This window comes from Nyctibius grandis, chromosome 17, assembly GCF_013368605.1.
Source record: "Nyctibius grandis isolate bNycGra1 chromosome 17, bNycGra1.pri, whole genome shotgun sequence".
NCBI lineage: Eukaryota > Metazoa > Chordata > Aves > Nyctibiiformes > Nyctibiidae > Nyctibius > Nyctibius grandis.
This window is the reverse complement of record NC_090674.1, coordinates 5,473,521-5,495,900: the sequence shown is the minus strand read 5'-3', so window position 1 is coordinate 5,495,900 and position 22,380 is coordinate 5,473,521. Positions and strand designations below refer to the sequence as shown.

General features: G+C 56.1%; 1 protein-coding gene across 3 annotated transcripts; it reads right to left on the bottom strand.

The window, feature by feature from the left end:
- Positions 1 to 1,237: 1,237 nt before the first annotated feature.
- Positions 1,238 to 22,358, bottom strand: KLHL17 (kelch like family member 17). Of its 3 annotated transcripts, none has more exons than XM_068414644.1 (12): positions 22,297 to 22,358; positions 11,359 to 11,611; positions 10,824 to 10,945; positions 10,151 to 10,372; positions 8,993 to 9,109; positions 8,473 to 8,686; positions 8,248 to 8,392; positions 7,791 to 7,958; positions 7,344 to 7,432; positions 6,228 to 6,301; positions 5,011 to 5,192; positions 1,238 to 4,845 (listed from the first exon to the last, which is right to left on the bottom strand). In XM_068414644.1, the coding sequence occupies exons 2-12, from the start codon at positions 11,567 to 11,569 to the stop codon at positions 4,617 to 4,619; spliced, it is 1,773 nt and encodes a 590-aa protein (XP_068270745.1). In that variant the 5' UTR covers positions 11,570 to 11,611; positions 22,297 to 22,358; the 3' UTR covers positions 1,238 to 4,616. The 3 variants fall into 3 exon arrangements, with proteins under 3 accessions (XP_068270745.1, XP_068270746.1, XP_068270747.1); XM_068414645.1 differs by lacking the exon at positions 22,297 to 22,358 and adding an exon at positions 21,977 to 22,093; XM_068414646.1 differs by lacking the exon at positions 22,297 to 22,358 and having other exon boundaries at positions 11,405 to 11,449.
- Between the last annotated feature and the right edge of the window lie 22 nt (positions 22,359 to 22,380).

Sequence of the window (22,380 nt, the reverse complement as noted above, 5' to 3'; positions counted from 1 at the left end):
TCCTGCAAATATGCATCATCTTCCTCACCGGCACACTGGTGACACCACCATGGCTGGCAGGGCTGGGTGGGAGCAGTGGCTGAGGATGGCTCCTTCTCTTCGGTGCTGGGCACACAGACTTGCAGGGAAACTGCTCTCCTGGACCCCCATCGCTCTGCTTCCAGGAGGGCCTGAACTGGATGGGGAAACAGGCAGGCTCCAGACTTTGGAAAGACTTTTGCAGCACAGTAGTTATTTATAGAAGCCCGAAACAGAAGCAAGACCCTAGAGAGCAGCAGGAAAGAGGACACGGCCGGGCTAGAGCCAAATCTCCGTGCCTACTGTACAGCATCACGGCGTAGCCGCAGGGATTGCCGTACACACGCCTGGGAAAGTTCCCTTGCAGGCCCCACGGGATGTTGCCACGCAGCTTCTCCTCGCTCTTTTCACCCCCTGCACTCCCACCACCGTGAAATGGGCTTAGTATTTCCCCGCCAGGCAGCAGGGGCTGAGCGGGGCCAGCCAGCTACGCCTGCCCCAGGCACGATGCGTGTGGCAGCTGGAGGTAAAGGAGGATGTTTCTCATCTGGTTTTCATTTCCACTGCAGGGGAAAGCTGTCAACAGCACTGGAGATGGGGAGTCCAAGGGAGACCAAACTAGAACTTAAGGGTGAGGAGAGGTATAAATCTAAAGCCCCTCTGCCTTGGGCTGGGCTTTTCCCAGCGGTCTCCACCACCACCAGCATCTTTGCCCTGCTCTTTCTCCAGGGTAGGGTGAAGGCCCCTAGAGCGGGGGACAGCCCCAGCACAGCACCCTTGCTGGGAATATGAAGCACCTTGTCCACAGGACAGCAATGTCCCCAGCCAGGCACCCAGCACCAACCAGCCGAGCCCAGGGCCAGGACCCGGACTAAGAACTGCTCCTTTTAGCTCACCTGTGATGCAGCAGTTCCTCCAAAGTTGGCTCTGGCTCCTCTGCTAACATCCACAACGGCAGGGCTGGTCCGAAGTGACCTCCAGGCGGGTGCCTGTCCCTGCTCTGTGCAAATGCCTCCAAGCTTGGAGTGGCTGCACCCAGGCAGACGGGATCTCATGGGCAGCTGCTCAGGCACAGATGCACCACAGCCTGCCTCGTGTACCCTCTGCCTGGGGCTCCTTCCCCACCTCTGCCCGGGGCAAGGCAGAGAGCAGCTCCCTGCCTCCACGGGAGCGGGGCCTGAGAAGTGAGAAGGAAGGATGCAAGAGGAAGGATCCGGTATTCAAGAAAACATCTTTATTGTACACGTTGGCTTCTATTGCTTGTATCCCCTCCCCAATCCCACGTAGTGCAAAAAATTCAGAGAAACAGAGTTCCACATAAATAAGTCAGATAACTTACAGAGAAATCAAAGTGACAACGGTTTAACACGGAGTAGACCGGGTCTGCCTACCAGCGAGCCTCTGCCCCGCGTCAGGGCAAGGGCTCCTGCCCAGTCTTGCCATCTCACTGCAGACCGACACCGGGGTCCCTGGGCGAAACACATCAACACACCCAGCCTGGAGCCACCCGCTCAGGGGTGCTCCTCCGCCGGGACAAGCTCACACGGGACATGGCACAAACAACATTTTGGGTGAGACGCCACTAACGAAAACTGGCAGAGAAGCCACACACACAGCTGACAGTTCTCCTCCCCTCGCACAGGGTACTGACGCACAGACAGACAGACACAGACGCACATCCCCTCCGAGGCCTCCTGCTCAGCCAGGGATGCGCAGCACCAGAAGCAATCCCACCCGGGGACCTCCCAGGGCAGGTGCTGACACCGCGTGTCCACACAGTGTGGGTCGGGGTGCTCTGGACCCCATTTTTGCCCTTTCCTTCCTTCTTTCTCCTTTACAGGGAAGCAGCGAGCACCTGCATAGTTAGTACATCAGAGACGCAAAAGGCTCCCTCCTCCCCAGGTTCCTGCAGAACAGGCTCAGTGATGATATTGCTCAGGACCCAGCCGGTGGGTGACAGGAGTCACCCTGCCTGTCCCCCTGAGGCAGGACATCATTGCACACCATTTGTGGTGCAAATTGCTAAAGATTACAACCAGGGCCAAGGGCACACGGCCCAAAAATGCTCCTCAGCCTGCTACCCTGCCCGCTTCCCCTCTGGGTTTGCCTGCCTGCCACCCCCCCAAGGCAGCAGCCTCCCTTCACGCTACAGCGGCCACAGTTGGACCAGAAGCTTTAACAATTCCTTGTTTTAAATCAGCCCCGTTTCTCCCTTCAGCAGCTCCTCTCTGGCCCCGCACTGTCCCTCCGTGCCGTACGGTGCTCCCTGGGCTCTGCTGTCCTTTCGCCACTCCTCACCAGCACCTTCCACTTCTGACACGTCCACGGGGCTTTTAGGCTGATCTTCCTTCAAAGAAGACCCTAGAGCCAGGGGCACCTTGAATGTGCTGGTTGATAGGAGTCCAGTGGAAAGACTAAAATCCTGATGTTGCTTATAGGAATGGGAAGAAAAGGACTGAGACCTCGCTTGTGTGTAGGCACACGCACACAACAGAGCAGACTTCACCTATTTCATCGTCACCTCAAACAAAGCAGATTCATGGGACCTGCTTAGGGCAGCCCCACTGCCACGGTGACCAAGAGCTGCACGAGCAGAGCCTGGATATTTGCAGGGTCCTCTGCAATACAGAGGAACGGGAGAGCTGCCGAGCTGTGACAGGCAGGGGCAGAGGTTTGGCAAGTGAGAGGGGAACAAAAAGCAGATTTAGAGTCTGTTCTAAAAGCCAAAACGGCCTCCTCAGCCTGAGAAGGCCCAACTGTCCTTGGGGAGAGGCTGGGGGGAGAAGCAGCCCAGATTTTCAGAAGCTGCTGGTAATGTCAGGTATCCAACGTCAGGCACTGTAAGTGGGCTTGTAAAACGTGCAGGCACCCAGCCAGGAGAAATCAGACTGCCATAAAAATTGTCTTGAGTTGGGGGAGCCCTGTCTCATCTCAGACTCTCCTTTCACCCCAAAGAAAAGAAGAAATCTCTAGCCACTTGAAAATTTAGACCAACAAATACCACCACAAGTGAAATCTGACCTCTGTAAATGGGAAATGAGAAGGAGCAGGGGGAGAAAGGATAAAGGACTTAGTTCCAAACAAACAGAGTATATTTCCAATGCTACATTTGAACATTATTGAGGTACCAGTGGTTGAGTCATTCCTCTCTAATGTGGAGAACACCTGATAACACGTCTCAGTTCAAGGCTCACACACACACCCTACAGTACACGCACTGAAAACACCACCCAAGAGGTTCCATGGCACAGGTGGCTCTAGAACAGGCCTGTGACTTACAGTACTAATTTATTCAACCTTCAGTTAATTAAAGCAGTTGCTTAATTGCCAGGGAGTCACTAATTGCAAATGGTCCCTCCCATGTTGTTTTCACTGCACATAGGGTATCTCACACATGCACACACACCCACACGTCTATAGAGAACGTCTTCCAGGACACAGTCATCATCTCATCAACAAATGAGAAAAGTAATTGCATCCCTTCTGCTGCCTTAAAAAGCAGATGGGATGGGGAATACCAGGGTAGTGTAAAAAAATAAAGGGACATAAAGGCCTTAAAAATTAAAACATTAGCATTCAAATAAAAAAAAAAAAGGCAAAAAATTAACACCCAAAAAGTACCGCCAGGCAATCCTCCTCATTCAGAAGGCTGGACTGTTCTTGTTTAAGAACCGACACCTTTCCATAAACCCAGAATCTGCTTCGCAGAGAGGGGAACAGCAAACAGGCCGATCCATTCCCAGCCAAAGTGTGACCCAGGCCCACGAGCAGAGAGCAGGCAGCCGCATGGTCACTGGAACTGGGACAGCAACGGCACGGATGCAAACAAGGTCATTCAACTCCCCTGCCTGGCTGGGGACTCCCCAGAGCGAGGGTCAGCTGGGCTCCTAGAGAGTGAGGTGGGGCCAGCTGAGCGTGGGAACAACAGAGGGTTCAGGATGCTGCATCCAGTTGTGTCTCCAAACCTCACCTCCTCCAGGCGCTGTCCCTTAGCTGGGCTTCTTTTGTTTGTGTATTTTAAGGCATCAATTAGACACCATTGAGAACCATACGGTGGCCTCAGAGTCTTTAACAGTGCACAATAGGCTTGGTAAAGAGTTTGGCTACAGTGACATTCAGAGGAGCGGTTGCACATTCAGCCGTGTCCTTGGCAGGAGTGATGTCCACCTCTGCCACCCCACAGGACTCCTGGGAGCCTCCAAGGCTGGCTGTGCTCGTACGTGTGGCACTGGCTGGATCATGTGAATCCAAGAAGCAGCAATGGTTTAAAGTTTCCCGTCCCCAAAGAAAATATACGCCCTTTGGGTGAGCGGTGAGATGGGTCTGAGCGGAGCAGAGAGCACCCCCACTCCTCACCCTCTACGAGGGTGCTCGTCCAGGAAGCACATTTCTATCTGCTGTGGTCGTGCTGATCCGATGTGTGCACCAAGAGTGGGGATGGCTCCGGGGGGTCACAGGAGTGCTGGGGCTGGAGGCAGCAGCTGGTACCTTCGCTCTTGTCCTACAGCGACCGGCTGCCCCGCAGGGCAGGCCACGCTGGCCTAGCACTCTGCCAGGTGCCCCTGTCCCCCTGAGGTAAGGTAGGTCCTGATTCTTTGTCAAAGGCTCGTTGAAGACACCGACAGGGTGGGCGAGGAGGGGGGTGGGAAGTTGAGGAGTTCCAGCACAGCCACCCCCACGCTGCTCCGGCGCGTGAACATGCACGAGGCTGCGACCCACTTGTTGGTACGGGGGTTGTACTTCTCGATGGAGTTGAGGCTGGAGCTGCCATCGTTGCCACCCACTGCGTACAGCCACCCATCCATGGCCACCAGGTCATGGGTGCTCCTGGAACGACCATGCAGAGACCACAGGGGTGTGAGGCTCGAACATGGCACAGATGGGGTGTAGGGGAGCAAGCAAGGCTCTCGGGGAGATGGGATCCCCGCTCCTGACCGCGGCAGCTGAGGCTCCCCTGCAGCTCGGGCGCGTGGCAGGGGCACAGCTCCTTACCTGCGGATGTTCATGGGTGCCACGCTCTCCCACGTGTTGGTTTTGGGGTTGTAGCGCTCAACAGAGTTAAGGCAGCTGGTCCCATCATTGCCACCAGCCACGTAGAGCATCCCCTCCAGCACGGCCACCCCTGCGCTGCTCCGGCGGCTCAGCATGTTGGCGATGGGCGTCCACGTGTTGACCTGGGAAGAGGCAACGTTTGTTCGTCAGCCAGATGTAAAGTCATATCCCACGTACCTCTGCCAGCCCGCTCTTGTGACATTAGTCCTGCTCTAACCACACAGCTCCTGGCATAAGGGTCCTGCCCCCAAAAGACTTTTGGGGGGACACCAGTTCTTTCCCTTCAGCTCACCCACAGGAAGAGCTGCAGGGCCCAGGACACACCTCTGCTGACTGGCTCAGGAAAGCACAGTCCTGCCATCCCAGGGGCCTGAGCAGAGAGATCTCTGTGCCAGGCCACCAGTCATGCCACAGCTGAATCCCAGCCCAGTCATGGGGGTTGAGCTGTATTTATTTCAAATCCATACAAGTCATGACTGTGGCTTTACGGCTCATGAAAAACCTCCAGGACCTTCTCTTTGATCTTTTTGCAGTGATCCACCCTGCCCTACCAGAGTTGTGAGGCCCCAGGCCCAACACACGTCCCCAGCCTGCCACAATCCCCGCTAACGGCTCTGGAGGTGCTTGCAGCAAGGACCTCAGCTGGAAGCTGGAGACAGCTCAGGCCATGAGCAAGAACTGTTCTTCCTAAAGAAGTTGAGCTGGCCTACAGGCCATGGGGATAGAGAGTGTTCTGGTGGTTGAAAACCTCAAAGAGGTATCTTGGAGCCTGTATGGACGAGCTTTGGCTCATATTGCTCTGGATTGCACCCTGGATACTCTGCCCCTGCAGAAGAGCCAGGGAGAGGACTGACACCCACTCCATCTCATAGTCACACATGGTGGCTCAAGTCTCCAAGGAGGCAGGCAGGTCTGTGCTGCACAGGCTCACGTGGGCACACCTCCTGCTCCACTGATGCTGCAAGGCTTTGCTAGGAGGTGGTCACACCTTAATCTACGGCAGCAGTTTGCTAAGAGACCATGAACAGCTGATCTCTCGCTGTCTGCTAAGTTCTCTAGCAACTCCTGTGGCCCTCAGCTTTCTGCAGGGCCTTTCAGGCACCCATCAGGAGGGGAGGAAGAGATGGATTACTAGCACGCTCTCTCTTGTTATTTACCTGGGGCTCATACTTTTCTACTGTGGCTAAGTGGGATGAGCTGTCATATCCCCCAACGGCATAGAGGTTGCCTTCTGCAAAGACAGTCACACATGCACAGGAGTTAGCTAAAGAGCACGGCCCCAGTCCCGGCACAGCCTCCCCCAGCTCCTGCCCAGGGTGCCCGTATCGGTACCAGCCGAGCCCCAGTGCCTCCCGCTCCCCAGGCAGCCAAGCTGATCCCAGCAGGGCTCCCCCAGCTCCCCCTCCCCTCACAGCACTGAAATATTCATCAGGCAATTTCTCTGCCACGCTGCAAGCTTCCCAAAGAGCTCGTTTGCCTGCTGCTTCTTGCAGCTCCCATAATGAGGAGGTCAAGCACTCCCCGCCAGAGCACTGGGTTATTTTTAGCAGCGGAGGCTGGAGCGGGGGAACGCCAATAAAGGCCGTGGCAGGCAGAGAGCACGAGCTGGTGACGGAGGGGGGAACCTCCGAGTCAGCACTGAGAGCTGAAACCAGAGAATGGGGCAGGGGAGAGGCACCATGGGGACAGGGACAGTGGGGGAGCAGGGGGCTACCCTGGCATCCCCAGGGAGCTCCAGCACCTGCTAGGGTGGAGAGTGGTGCCTGCATTAACCCCATAGCTGCACTAAACAATGAAGTGGCCAGTTCTCATTCAATGGAGTCAGGAGACATCACAGCATTGCACCTAGTGTTGTGACACCGCTGGTAGAGACAGTTTTGACCCCAAACTACTGCTTGGATCATCAGTAAAAGGACTGCCCTGCTTTTGTAATGAAGAAGTAATAAGGCTGTCTCTTCCTTTCCAGGGAAAGGTGATCATCCACAGCCAGCCCTCTTGCTCCAAGGGGCACAAACGAGCTGAGGAATGAGTTGTGGGTCCCCTCAGCAGTTGCCTCCAGAATGTGATGAAACCCAACTACTAAGGAGACTGAGGAAGAGGGCAGAGGCAGGGAGCATGTCAGGACATGGCAGAGGAATGGCTGGGCTACCTGGACTCACAGCTAAGGAATCTAGGAAGAAGAGGCAGGAACTAGAACAGAACATCAAAAGGAACCACCAGAAATGCAAGAGAGCCTGCACAGAAGTCAGTCAGGTCCTCATGCCATCACCCACCTAGTGTTGCCACCCGGACGTAGCGTCTCCTGGTGCTCATGGCAGCGATGGATGTCCAGGTGCCTGTCAGAGGGTCGTACCGCTCTGCGCTGCAGCAGGCAGGGACACAGGAACATAAGGTGTGACACTGGCAAAGCCCAGGTCAAAGCTCTTTGACACAGGCCCTCAGGGGCAGCGCCCAAGGAAGCTTGGGAATAGACAGGGAAAATGGAGGGAAGAACTGGCAAAGGTCATGTTCTGTTGTGGCACAGGGCTACAAAATGGTTTTTCCCCTGAAGAAACTTTGCCTGCGCCAAAGACACTAGAAGACAGAGCTGGATTGCAAGACATCTACTCTGGGGCCAGTCCATCTGCCAGGAGCAGGTCTTGTGGGCTCCCCAGGCACCCAGCGTCAAGGACAGTGCATGCAAGAGCAGCGGAGGAGCCTGTAGCAAGGCAATCCCCTACCTGTTCAGGCATGAGGCCCCATCGTACCCCCCAGCAGCATAGAGAAGCCCGTGAAGCGCTGCTACCCCCAGGCAGCTCCTCCTGGTGCCCATGGACACCTCAGGTTGCCAGGAATTGGTGACAGGATCATAGGACTCCACTGTGGCCAAATCAGAGGTCCCATCGTAGCTGTAGGGAGAAAAAGGGAGAACACGTGACAGCTGGGAAGCCTGGATTGCAGGCGAGGCGGTGGGCTGGTCCTAGAGCTCTAGAGCTGACCTAGAGCCTAGGGAGGACAACCTGCCTCGGGTCCCTGCCACCACCCCTCCCCTCTGCCCAGCTTCCCTAAAAAAGCACCGTCTGGAAGCGCAGAGCCCTTAGCTGAGCTCTCCTGGGGGTCTGCAAAGCAGGCAGGTCTCGGAGGGCCTCTGTTCAGAGCCTGCCGGGGGCATCCCCGCCAGCTCCGTCCCCTCCTTACCCGCCCACGGCATACAGCTTGTTCCCGATGGCAGCGACTCCCACTCGGGCCCTGCGCGTCGACATGGAGGCCACCATGTGCCACCGGTCCGTCCGCGTGTCGTAGGCCTCACAGTCCCCGTGGATGGCGAACAGGCTCCCCCCACCTGCAAACAAGATGCAAACAACAGCCCCGAGGCCCTGGGAAAGGGCTTTGCACGTACGTGAGCCTGCGGCAGGGCCTTACCCACGGCAAAGAGCACGGTGCTGGCCCCCTCGCAGCGCCGCGGCCTTGTCCTGCTGTTGCTGAGGACCCCCCTCTGCTCCGGCATGAGGTGGTACTTGAGGGCTTCAATCAGCAGGTCCTTGCACTCCGAGTGATGCCGCACCAGCAGCTCCGTGTCCACGTTGCTCATGAGGAAGTCCCGGCTCAGCAGGGGCAGCCGCACGCACTTCATGAGCTGGGGGGAGAGGGTCGTGCCCCATGGGCAGGGTGGGAAGGGTTTGTCCCCTACAAACCCCGGGGACCCCGGCAAGGCTGACTCCACCTGGAGATGCCAACCTGCTCACTTGGCAGGACAGGCAGCCAGTGACAGAGGGCACCAAAGCACATGCAACAATTCAGCCTTAATGTCTCTGCAGAGCCAGAAGCCCTCAGCCTGGCCGTGACATGTCCCACAGCCACCCCAGGTCCCCACCCTGGCCTTTGCTGGTACCCACATCCTCTCCCAGCACTCATGAACCCTCACCTTCCCCAGCAGACTCACCCTGGGGACATGCTGTCTTCTGCTGTCCACATCGTGTTTGACCCAGCTGAGCACGGCCCGGTACACCTCCTCCTCCGATGGCACATTGAGGCTGTCACTAGAAATGAGGTCCAGCACCTGCAGAGCGGGGTGGGAAGGGCAGGTGTTGGTGGGTATGGTCTGGGAGGAAAGGACACATTCACACCCCCAGGTAACTGGCCCTGCTGGAGGTAGAGCCCCTGCCTCCTGGAGATGCTGGTGGCTGAGGGGTGTACAGCTACTCTCTCTCACTGGAGATAGAAGGATCTAAAGAGCAACCAGGTCCCCCAAAGCAGGCAGGTGCAGCTGTGCCCCTCCTCTCCTTGCAGCACTGGTGTGGAGACAGCTCTGCCCTCAACCATCCTCCTTGGCTCATTCCCCACTTCTGGGTCTGAAGCTGCTGCAATGCCTGACACTTCCAATCAACATCAGCGAGACCAAGCAGATGCCTCTGCTTGCACGCCCCCCTTCAATGTTTCATGGGACAGAGCCAGGTGCCCTGGCTGTTCCCAGCACACTCACTTCACCTCCCAAGGACAACAGAGCTAGAGCAAGTGGAGATGTGCACCCTCCTCTTGCTGCCACGCACCCTGCTGCAGTGACAATGGGTGAAGGGAAGCGTCTGTACCCTGGTGAGGGACCACAGAGGGTCGGGTGATGCAGAGCAAGGCCTGGGAATGGCTGGTGGCCAGGGCCCAGCACAGCACCCTGCAGGCAGCGCTGAGCCAGGGGCCATCCTGGCACCACATGAAGAGCAGCAGGAAACATTAGCTGGGCTCTGAATTAAACATCACAGCTACGTGACCAGGGCAGCCAGGACTTATTCCTTGGCCCGTGCTCCCAGAGAGACAGCAGTGTGCTCAGAGCTCACGTGGCAAGCGCCAGCAATTCTCCTCCGTGCTACCCTCCCATCCCTGTTCCCTGGGGGATTAAGCTCCCTCTCTGCGAGCACTCTTCCCATGCATTGTCTCTCCATTGAGCAGAGAGCACCAAAGCACAGAATCTGGGTACCTTCCCCTGCCAAACCCTGTCCCCTCTGTGCAGGTTCCTCGGGCTCTCAACACGCATGCTGTGCCTTCCAGAACAGAGCACGAAAAGCCTTGACCCACCGCAACCTTCACACTCCCATCAGGGCCTCACCTGTTTGAGAGGCAGCAACATGAACTCCTCCGTCTTGGACACCTCCACGAAGTGTTGGAGGACATACTTGTGTGCAGACTTGAGGAGGTCGCTGCAGGAGTGTGTGTCAGCAAAACCCCGGATCCCCAGGCAGTTGGATGGGTCGAGCTGGCTGAGGAGGAACTTGCAGCAAGCATCCCGCACACCATTGAGCTGAAGCAGGCTGGCAGCAGGGAGAAGTGTCTGGCAGTGGAAAAGAATGGGGGAAAGAAGAGTTCCCAGGGCAAGGAAACCATTTTCACCCTCCTCTCACTGCAAGTCAATAACAGAACAGGCTTACTGAGCACCTTCAGGCACACAAGCACAGAGAAGACAAAGCATTCTTTGTTTCCAACAGGACTAAGCTAAAGAAGAGCTGAGGAGGACACCCGCAACTCCCCACAGGGCCCAGAAATGGCAGATGCTCAGGACTAGACCTGGCCATTGCATAGTGCTTTGAGGAGCCATTCCCAGCCACAGGAGCCACACGTCTGGGTGCAGGGGAGCAGATGAACTCCCTGACCACTGCTAGATGCAGGTGCCATTACAGAACAAGAGCTGAAAGTGCTGAGCAGAGGGAGAGAAGAGCACCCAGAAGGTAAGTCTTGTACAGAAAGGTTTTGTGGAGAAGAGAGATTTGGGGGGAAGCTCCTACCTGCACGTTCCCCTCGCCCACCACAATCTCAGCCGTGTAAGCGTATTGCACCAGCTGCTCCAGGGCCTGGGGGTCAATGTCGTGCAGTGTCACGTGGGTCTGGCGGCTCTCACTCATCTCATCTGGGGCAACACAGACACTAGACGTGAACAAAGTCCCACAGCAGGATGGTTTCCCCTCAGGAAGACTAGACCATGCACAGAACAAGCTGCATCCACCTCCACAGCCCAGAAAGGTCTCCTGCCCACCTCTTAGCAAGGAGAAGCAGCAGTATGCTCTAGGGAATGGGGTCCATGTCTGCAGGATGGGCATCAAGATACCTGTGCAGGGGGTTATGGGCAAAGGGCTTCATGGAAAGGAGTCAAATGAGGAACGTTACTGCACTTGCTCACAGAGGAGATATACAGGGACCGTATTTCCATAGGGTAGGGCAGTGAGAATACGGAGCAGGACAGAAAGGGGAAGGGTTTGCAAGGAAGAGAGGGTTTGAGGAGCAGGGAGACCCTGGCCATGGGGAAGAGAGGACACTACTTGCTTGTGAACATGGCGTGGAAGTAGGGGCTGCAGGACGCCAGCACCACCTTGTGGGCCTTGATCTCCTTGGTGCCCACGTGGAGCACGATGTCGCAGAGCAGCCCGCGCTGACGCATGCGGTTCATGCAGACGAAGGCGTCGTGATAGTGCCGCTTGGAGTTGTGCGAGATGCTGTGGCCGTCGCGGTTGAGGAGCTGCACAGCCCCTTCCATGGCTGCAGGTGGTAGGTGGTGGGCTTTCCCTTCGCAGCGGCACTGACGTGGGGGGAAAACCAAAGCATTACCCAGGCAGGAGCAGCTCTAGCCCCAGACAATTCCCAGAGCCCCCAGGTATGCCCACCACTGCTCAAAGGCCCCGCACAAGAACAGCTTCAGTCTAACCAGCCCCTGCCAGGGAAACATCATCCTGCTCATGAACCAGCGATGGGGAGGAGACAGTCCCTGGAAGAACACAAGTAATGCAAAGCGATGCAGAGACTCTTCCCTGTTCTGGGACACTCACTGCTTCCCATCTGTGTTCATCTCCGGACTGATATCCTCCTTTGCTGCCTTCAGAAGGGTACTGCTCTACAACATACGTGTTCACACTGGTTTTCCTTGAGGTTGCACCATCTCCATATTCACCTCACAAGACGCATTTCCATGCAATATCAGCAGAAGCATTGATCTCAGAAGTCCCACCAGGGCATGCCAGTCCTGCACTGATCAAACACATCTTAAACAAACCACTAGAGGCAGCAAACATGATAACCCTGATTAGCCTAAACAAAAAATAACCAGGGAATCCCATATCCTAAAAGGCAAGAGTGATGCTGTGGACCACAGCTCTTCGAGTGGTGCCTGTTCCCTTGCAGTTTCAGAAGATGCTAGGAGCGTTGTAGTGCACGCACCCGCTGTCAGAAGTTAAGCTCAGAGAGCTGCTGTCCTTCCCGTGCCCACACAACTCAGGGGGATAAGGCAGAGGGCAAAGGCAACTCCAGCACAGAGCGCTACAGTCCCAGTACAGAATCCCACAGACCTGGGATTTGACTCTTCCTGCTATTTTATATTTCAGGCTTCTTTTTGGACAGAGGCTGGGGACTCCCAGGCAGTCAGTTAGGGAACAGGATCCTGATCTCCACTTCCCTCCAGCATCCTCTACCCAAGCACATCCAACCTCACCACAGCCTCACGGCTGCACCAAGCAGTCACAGAATCAATGAGGTTGGAAGAGCCCTCTGGGATCATCGAGTCCAACCATTGCCCTGACACCACCATGTCAGCTAGACCAGGGCACTAAGTGCCATGTCCAGGCTTTTCTTAAACACCTCCAGAGATGGTGACTCCACCACCTCCCTGGGCAGCCCCTTCCAATGGCTAATGACCCTTTCTGAGAAGAAATGATTCCTTGTCCTGCTCCAGCACACCCCTATCCCTGCACCAGCCTAGCAGGCAGCTTGGGCAAAGCAGAGCTCCTAGATCTCCTCGAAGCAGCCCCAGCTGAGACCCTGGCTGTCCTTCAAGGGGTAACGTTGAACTTCAGGTAGTTTTGGTTTGACAAAGCTGACAGGAGGGACCGACAGCAAAGACCAGAGATGCTGATGGGGCAGCTGGGACCTGATGCAGAACTCGATCTGCACACACACATACACGGCACTGAGCACGGAGTGGGACAGTCCTTCTGCACAGCCTGGGACAGCCCAGGCAGGCAGCAGGAGTATAAACCTGATCGGCTCATAGAAAACAAAAATCGCCTCATCAAGGAATAAAGGCATTGATTTGTGCAAAGGTGTTTTCTCTTTCCACGCCGTCTTCATCTAGGCTGCTCACGGTGTTTCGAAAGGCATTGGACTGTCTCCCTGCCAGCAGCACCCAAAGGAAAGGTGGGGGAGTAAAGAGGGAATGACTGAGCAGCAGGAGAAGGGGGAGGGAGCAGGAGAAAAAAGGCAGCTTGAAGGAAAAAAAGCCTGTGTGCTGCACTCGTGCGCCGGCCCCCGCATCCCTGCGGCAAGAGAATCCCCCCAGCCTCCGTGCTCCTCACGACTCCTACACGTCGCCAGCCGTGCCGAGCCTAAAAATAGCAACCCACCACGCTGTGCCTGCTCAGCCACGAGTACAGCCACCTATTCATTTTTAAATAGCAATTGTAACATGTACTAGAGTCTGGGGGAGGAAAAAGAGATGAATAAACATCTTTCCCAAGCAGGAGAGAAGCCTGCAGTGCCCTCTTCTATTTGCATCATCCTGCGTGATATGAGATGCCTCGTCTCTGTCAGCGGGCAGGACTCATGGGCACATAACAGCAATGCCTGTTGATGCCTTCCAGCAACGAGCGTAGGATGCCACTGTGCCCTGGGTGGGAAAGAAGAGCCCATGAGTTAACTGGCCTTCTCCTCCCACACCCCTCAGCTGAGCTTTTGAGAAAGCTGAAACATCCCTACGACGCCCTCAGAGCGTTAATTCCCATGTGTGGACACTGCTGGATGAGAGGTGCCCGCACGAAGGCAGTTTATGATTATCAGCATCTCTCCCTGGGCTCAAGAGCTCCTTTCCCAGACCTGGTTCAGTGGCAGAGAGCGGATGGTGCCTTCTCACCTTTACTCCCCTCTCTAGCTGCAAGCCTGAGGGGTTTCCTGATCTGCTGGAGCTGGTTTATCTTTCCAATACACTGCTGAGCATGCTTCTCCCCATCAGTATTTAAGTCATGCCCCAGACCTAATGGAGAACACTCTCCTCACCCGCCCTGGGCGCTGGTAGCAAAGGGTGGGAGCTCCAGGCTCCACAGCAGCGGGTGGACTTGTGGGGACAACACAGGACAGAGGAGCAGGGAGAAGATGCGACTGCTTCTCATTGTGCTCTGGGAGACGGGTGAGGAAAGGTTCGCTGCCCCGGCCACAGCTTGGCTCCAGCGCTCAGGGGACAGACACAGAGGGCACAACAGCCTGAAGGCTGCTGTAGCTGATGCATTGGCACCACCGTCACCAAACACATTTCCAAAGAGGGTCGGAAGTGCTGGGCTCTCTTCCCAGCCCTGCCACTGAGTCATTGCACAACTCTGGGCGAGCACAAACGCAGAGAGCGACAAGGGTGACATTATCTTTCCTTGCAATGATTCCCACGGCCAAGAGGCAGAGACCAGCTATTGCTCACTCCCCTCTCCACCCACACCCCGCTGCTGTCACCGCCGAGGGCTGCCATGTGCCTCGCAGAGCTCTGAAGAGCTCCACTGAAACACCACTGGTGCCTCCCTCACCCACGCCGCTGCGCAGCACCCTGAGCTACACCACCGCTGTGTCCCTCGGTCACGGAGCAGGGCCAGAGGGAGATGCCATCCCATCACTGCCACTGGGCACCCAAGTGCATCCCCGCACCGGGGGACAGTCCACAGCTGACCTGACCCACAGCTGCAGGCAGCCTGAACCAAACTGCTTGATGGTTTTTCTCTACAGCCACACTACAGCCTCAGCAATCCCTCCCCTGGAGGGCAGCTCACACACCCACCTTGGGAAAAGGTCACCATCCTGAAGTGCCAGGAGCACTGGTATGGGTCTGGCCTAAGGCTTGCAGCAGGTACAGCCCCTTCAGTCCCACTTCCCGGTGTCCCCTCTGCTCTGCAATAACTTCTTCCCACAGAGCTCTTTTGCTTCAACAGGTCAGACTAAAATTAGTGGGGAAAAAGGGAAAGGACACCCCACTGCTGCTTGTGCTGCTCCCTGTGCCTGAGCTCTCAGCCTCACTGGCAGCACTAACTATTCCTTATTTCCTTGTCAAACTTCATTCCCAGGAAATGAAGGTCTATGAGCTCTGCTAAGATATAATTAATGGGGAACAGCGCCTGGGCCACAAGAGACAGTAAAGCAGTGTCCGGAGCTCCCGCAGGGGGGAAGTAAACACAAGCCCACTTTTGTGGAGCACGCAGCAGCCTGAAAGCACGTGTCACGCATCAGCTCTAATGGATGCGGTGGCTGACTTGTAATAACTCTCCGGTTATGACAAAAAAAAAAAAAGAAGGCGTTTGTTTGGCTCCTATGCGACAGAGCGTGGCCGTGCATAACGGCTCTGTTAATTAATGCAAATGATCCCTGCCCAAAGGGAGGTCTGTTCTCTTTGCACAGCAAACCATATTTTGCCGAGAGTGAAAAGCAGCGTGCTGAGCAATAAACAGGGAACAGAGCATCCTCCGGGGAAGAGTTCAGAGCCTGCCCTTTCCCCAGGAAGGCCCTGGAGAATGGCTTTTTGTTGACAGCCTGGATGGAGGTTTTGTGTCCGCCGGGCTAGCTGGGAGACCGCAGAGACACATCCTGTACAGCTGGGCAGATGGTGGGGACGAGCCTTTGCTGTGGATACGGTGACCCTAAGGCATGACATGCCCTAAGGCCTGACATACCATCATGCTTAAATCCATCACTTCCATGTGTGCCCTATCCCTATGTTGACATCTCAGTAGCTTTTTTCTGCTAAATCAGCTACAAAGCCCTGTTTTGTGTGCAGAACTGCATCTCCCACAGAAGTGCTGCCATTCACAGGGTCTCCCCCCTTTCTTGGCAGTGGGGGTTCCATCTCCCAGGCACAAAGTCCTTTTTTTGCCTGCCGTCCTCCTCTGGCTCTGTCCCCGGGCAGGAAAGGGCTGCTGGCAGTGCTGCTCTGTTGTGCCCAGCAGCTTCAGCTCTCCATCCCGAGCTCTCCATCCCGAGCCAAAGCAGTGCCCTCCACCACAGCACAGCACACCACAGCCTGGGGCAGAGCAGCAGCAGGGAGGAAGGAGCTTGGTAGCAGGGTCACAGGCAGGAATCGCTGCTTCCCAGTGCATCTCCATCTCCCCTACACCAGAAATCAGAATTCTTCTTTTTAACCCCTCCGAGAGGAGTCACAAGCTATTTGCCACTAAGCAGCCTCCTGCAATTCAGCATTCCCCCAAAGGACTAAGACATGCAATACAAATTAAAGCTCAGAGCAGGACTGGACCAGGGCAGCCTCGGGGGGCACAGGCAAGCCCCTGCCCAGCTGTGTGCTTGTCCACACAAGCACAAGCAGCTTCTTTCCTCCTGGGAGCAGGGCTGGGAAGAAGATGGGCTCCTGTGCTCTCTTCCCTTCGACAGTCAAGGGACACAAACAGCTGAATCGGCACTAACCAGAGCTGCTGCTGTGCTGTTGCAAAGCAAGGCCACTAATACAGCTCGTACCGGCATCCAGAGCCGCAGCAGAGCACGCTGCAGGCCTGCACATCCTCACCTCCCTCACTGCTTTGTGGAGGCCCCGTTGATTTGGCTGAGCCATCCCTTTTGTTGAACCCTGACCGTGGCTCTGAAGCTGACGTCTAAAGAGAAGCTTTAAACTACCAGATGACCAGCAGTATTTTTGCACTGGTAATCCTCTTCCAGTAGCCATGTCTAAGACACCAGGGCTGCTTTCACAAGCTACAGCAGATCTACACTACCCACCCTTACACCTCAAACTTGGATATCCCCAATTCTTGCTTCTTTCAGAGGGCCTGGCACTGCCCATTACAAAACACATTGCATTCCTACCTTTCCTGCTCCCATCCCCACAATAAACACAATCAAAGAGGGCTGGAAATCATCCAGTTGTACATGCCCAGGACTCAGATGTAAAGCAGACACTAAATCTAGGCAATTGTCCCCACCAGGACCTGTCACATTAGCATCACTGATACAGACAGAAAACTATCCCCCTCAATACAACATTTTGGGGTTCCATCCCTTCTCAACCCCTGTAACACTTTACCCACACACAGGGAATTCAAACAGACACCGACAATGTGCAGCAGCTCACATTCAATCCTTTTAATTTAAGGTTAATTGTGTGTTCAGCCTAGAAGAGCCAGCAATTGCAAGGAAGCAGAGGGACCTAGTAGTTCAGGACCAGCAAGCGACCTAGATGCTCTGAACTGCAGGTCCGGTCATCGCTGCTGTGATGGATGATTTACAGAGGTCAAATATTGATGGAAACGTGACTTAATGTGGCAAGGGGAGCTGTCATTCCTGGCACCAGTTCTGCCTTCAGAGGTGGCAGAAGGGACAGGATTAGGAAGCTTGCAGTTTCAGGCAGCCAGATTGAGGACTCAGACACCTCGCACCCCTCTGCCAGCTCCTGATGGACACGGTGCAGGACATGAGCACGCCAAGAACACACAACTGGAGTGAGCTGCAAGGAGAGGTCAGGAGCACGCACCTCAGCCCCAAACACTTCTCTCCACCCCCTCTCCTCTGCTCCCGCTGCCAGCGCTGCCCCTGACCACATCTGCCTTCTATTCCCCAAGCCCTCCTGCTACGGATGCTCCTGCCAGTCAGTGGAATTAATCTGCTCTGAGCTAGCCTCAAGGCAGCACGGGGCACGGCAGGCAGCGCTGAGTCTGCAGGACTGAGAATCCCCAGCTCTCGGTAGGGTTTGGGTTTTTTTTTTTTTTAATGAATTAGGCATAACTGACACGCACTGAATCCTCCTGTCTAGACATCTGCAGAGAAGTGACAAGCTGCCAGAGAGGATGTGGAGCCTCGGCAAGGGGGTGGGGAGGACGGGGGAAAACAGCACACAGTTGCCAGCTCTACAGCACAGAGACGGTGCTGGCTTCAGGCAAGAAGGGCATGCAGCACATTGACCTAGTCAGTGTCTTTCAGCAACTCAGTGGGTCGTAATCAACCAGCTCTGGCGCACACAGAAGGCTGGAGGTCTTTTCTAATTAAAGCCTCTCTCTCCCCATTACTCACAGTGAGTTTTGTTTGGAAACTCAGCTCAAAGTTGCTCTCAGTTACCCCAACTCATGCTCAGAAGAGCTTCAGCTGAGAGAGGAGGGAGCACGAGGCAGAGCCTCAATGCCTGGACTGGGACATTCCCACACCTGAAGGAGATCACAGAATCAATCAGGTTGGAAGAGACCTCTGGGCTCATCGAGTCCAACCATTGCCCTGACACCACCATGTCAACTAGACCAGGGCACTAAGTGCCATGTCCAGTCTTTTCTTAAGCCCCTCCAGAGACGGTGACTCCACCACCTCCCTGGGCAGCCCCTTCCAATGTCTAATGACCCTTTCTGAGAAGAAGTGCTTCCTAATGTCCAACCTGAACCTCCCCTGGCGAAGATGAAGGGCATCCAGCCTGCTTAGCGCCTGGCTGGGTACACAACCTTCTCCCTCTCGCACACACACTTCGCACAGGCAGCAACTCTTCCTCAGGCATCTTCACATTCAGCTTTCGCCTTCAGTATTCTGCACACGGGATCACAGCAGCTCCAAGCAGGACCCCACGGCTGAGAGATTTAGAGGCACCTGTGCATCATCTGGGTCACTAAGTAATTGGCTGTAAGGGTCAGGACCCAAACAGGTTTGGGACTGTCAAATTCCCAGGTTAGGGAGAAACAAGAAATGGAAACTAATTCATGCCTTGAGATGCTTAGCAAAACGTACAGGTCTCCAGCTGCACTGGGATTAGACAACAGTTCCTACAATCCAGCACAAAGCACACCAAAATTTAAGCAAAAGGAGCTTTTTGCATCTGCCAAGGACTGTAAATGTGGGTCATGTCCTAATTCCCCCCTCCCAGTGTCCCCCAGCAGACACGGAAGAGGAGCTACTGTCACATCCAGTGCTATTTTATGGCACAAGCAGTGCCAAACCTCTACACAAAGGCATCAAGCAAGTCTCCTACTCAGGTAGAGAAGTGATAGCAGTTTCAGCTGCACTATCCATCACTGTGGTATCCCTGATCTCCCTCTAGCCTCCTCTGTGACAGACATCTCTGTCCCCAACTCTTTTTCAGACAGGTAAACAGACAAGATGAGAGCAGTCAGGTCATTGGAGGCAGCCTGTATCAGAGGATCTCAATATTCCCAGCTCCTAGACCTGCCCAGGAGACTGCAACATCCTTGGCCAGCAGCTATTCAGAGAGGGATTGTGCCCTTCACCTGTCCGCTGTGCAAGGTGATGGTGTCGTGTAGGTGGCAGCGGGCCAGTTCAGAACGGGTCCTTATGCTGAGCAACGCCCTGATGGCAGACAGGAGCGATGAACCTGGTGAGACTGCACGAGCTACCCCTTGGCTTCTAACGGGAAGGTTGACTCCATGACATGAAGCAGCATGGAGCAGGGGCTTCAGCAGTAGACTAGGGAAGAAGGATAAAGCACTCGCGTCTCCTGCAAACGGGCAAGTGGATCTTTTACACATGGATAAGCGAGGGAACAGCGCTGCTGCTGATGCCCTGTGAAGTGCTGCTCATGAGTGACTCTCCGAACCAGAAGGTCACCAGCGGAGGTCACCAGCTGTATCCTGGCCTCATCCCTTTCGCAGAGACTGCATGGCCCACGCCACGTTCACGGACAGCTTACAAAGCCTCCTACCAGCCTCAGCCGTAGCGTGGGTTGGCAATGTGGACGTACCGGACCACGTAAGCAGATCTGTGCTTCCTCTTCTGAACAAGCTCAGCGCTTCACGCTGTGGAGCAGCAGGAGCCTGTTTTCGAGCCAGAAAACAATTAAGAGAATTCCCTCACATCATCTTGCAGGCAGCAGCACAGGCCACATACATGAAAACTGAGCTATGAGGAGCATGTGACATAATGGCCTTGAGTTTGCTGGTACACTGGGCGCCTGCCAAGGCCAGTGGGTCCCAGATCCTGGAATTTCAGCTGAAGGATTTTGAATTCCTGTCCCTGAGGAGTCACATCCTTTAGCGAAGGCAGTGGGGTTTGCAGACAGTTCTAGCAAGCCAGGCAGAAAGGGTGAAGCCTCTCTTGCTACCAAGTCCAGCTTGCCTAAGGGTTTGGAGGCAAGGCTGCAGCACCTGAGAAAATACAGAAGTCAGCACTGAGACTTCAGCGTGGCTGTTCGATTTTTGAGCTGCTGAGCCTGAAATGCAGCAAAGCAAGACCAGAACCCAGAACAGACTCCCCAGCAGACCTCCAGCCTTCAGAGCGCGCCTGCCTTGATGTTCACATGCCACTCCATCTACGGAGACCCAGCCTGATGCGGATGAGAGCAAGGGCAGATGGCCACCAGCCAGGCTGGCAGAGCAAAGAGGTTCCATTGCCACCCTCACCAAGCTGACCTTAGCTGACAGAAAGCATAAGGGACCATCTTAGCTACCCAAGATGCCAAGGAGAGACTCCATTTGGATCCTAGACCATCAAGCCAAGACAGCAGGTGACTATTATGCCTGCCAGCTCCTGGTCTGCTCTGAATTAGGTGCTATTTGCATCATGATATTAATCCATGAATCAGCCAGTTCTCAGGAAGGAAACTCAGATCTTTACACCCAAGATCCTTAAGAGTCTTACTCACTGCCACACTGAATAAAGTATTTCCAGCAGATGCTCATGGGTCAGGAGAGAAACTTTGGGTGCAGGGGGGGGAAGAGGTTCCACAGAGGTGATTGCTTGGCTGTAGTAATCATAACCAAAAGTACTAATCATAACCAAAAGTACATTGGAGTGTTAGTGAGCCACGTAACAGTGAACCTGTAACAAACCAGCACGTCCTGGTGTAAAACGCTAGCACACAGACATCCCAAATCTGTTGCAGAGGCCCCATCCCTCCTCCCATCCTTAAATGCAGCTCATGCCTTGGGACCATCCATACTGAAAAGGGGCTGTAGCTCTCTGAAGCTCACTTCAGCTGCGCCCTGTCTTAGGGGCAATGAGTTACCTGCATCAGCCTAGTGCACCTGGAGACCGTCAGGACCAAAAGCACCCAAATATCCACGTGTTGCTGAGTCATTGAAGTCAAAGGAGAGCAGGCTGCCTTTACAGAGACCCCACAAGGACAAGGCCACCGTTTCTGCAGTTTTCTCGCTTGGCACAAAAGTGCGGTCAGTCGGTGGCCGTGACCTGATGCACAGAGAGTGGGGGCAGCCGCCCGAGCACTGCATTCCTTCCTCGCTGTAGAGAAGCCGAGGTCCCAGGGCTGGCACCCCTCGCAGAGGGAGGCATTTGCTCAGCCAGCAGAACCAAACCCGCTGCCTGCCCTGGTCTGCTGCTCCCCAGGACCACCTCCAGACAGGGATGCCGTAGCTCCAGGAGGGGCCCTCTGCCCTGACAGTCACTGCAGAGGCCAGAAAAAAAGCTGCCTCCTGCTTTGTCCCCCTCCAAGTTACCAGAAAACCTGAAACGTTTCTCCCAGTGCCCTTCAGCTCCCCCACAGCCAAGGATACCAGCCTGAGTGCTTCCCCCGAGGGTCAGCAGAAACGCCGCTGCCAGACCCTCTGCCACTGCTCCCTGGGCCCCAGCATCCCGCAGGGCTCTGAGCTGCGGGTTTTTCCTTCACCAGCTCCACGGCTTGGCCGAGGACGGGGAAGGGGACCACGGTCAGCACAGAACCGCTGCCGGCCTCGGCTGCGGGGAGCTGCGGAGAGCCAGCGGCAGCCGCTCGGCACCGGCCCCGGTTGCCCCCCTGGACCCACTGCCTTGCACCCCGGCGGGCAAACTCGCCCTCCGAGGAGGGACACAACAGCAGCAGCGGTGGGGAGCGATGGAGAGCTCCTCCGGGGGGTCCTCCTGCCGCCGCCCCCCGGTAACCCCTCCCGCTCGCTCTCCTCCCGCCGCCGGGCCCGGGCCGCCCCCGCGGGGTCCGGGTGCCTGGCCCTGTCGCTGCGGGGCGGGGGCGGTGACACGGCCGTGCCCCGGCGGTACTCACGGCTCCTGCGCAGCGACGGCCCAGCCCGGGGGATGCTGCGGGGCACCGCTATGCCCGTACCGCTGCCGCCGGCCCCGCGGCGGGGAGACGGGGCGGGCCGGGGGCGGGCAGGTGCGCGGCTCCTCCTCGGGGCCGCGGCTGCGGCTTCCTCCCTCACCCGGAATAACCCCACCGCGGAAGCCGTGCGGGAGCTACCCACCGGCACGGCACAGCTCACCGCTGCGCCGCGGGACCCCCCCGCAGTTAAATGCCACCACACACGTGTCACCGGCCTGCGGGTGAAGGGGAACCCGCCCCGCCCGGCCCCGCCCCTCACTTACCGGGCGGGGACACGCGCGGTACCGGCCCCGCTGAGGCAGCCCCCGGCGCGGCCGCCGGAGCCCGGGGGGGGGCGGGGCCGGCCC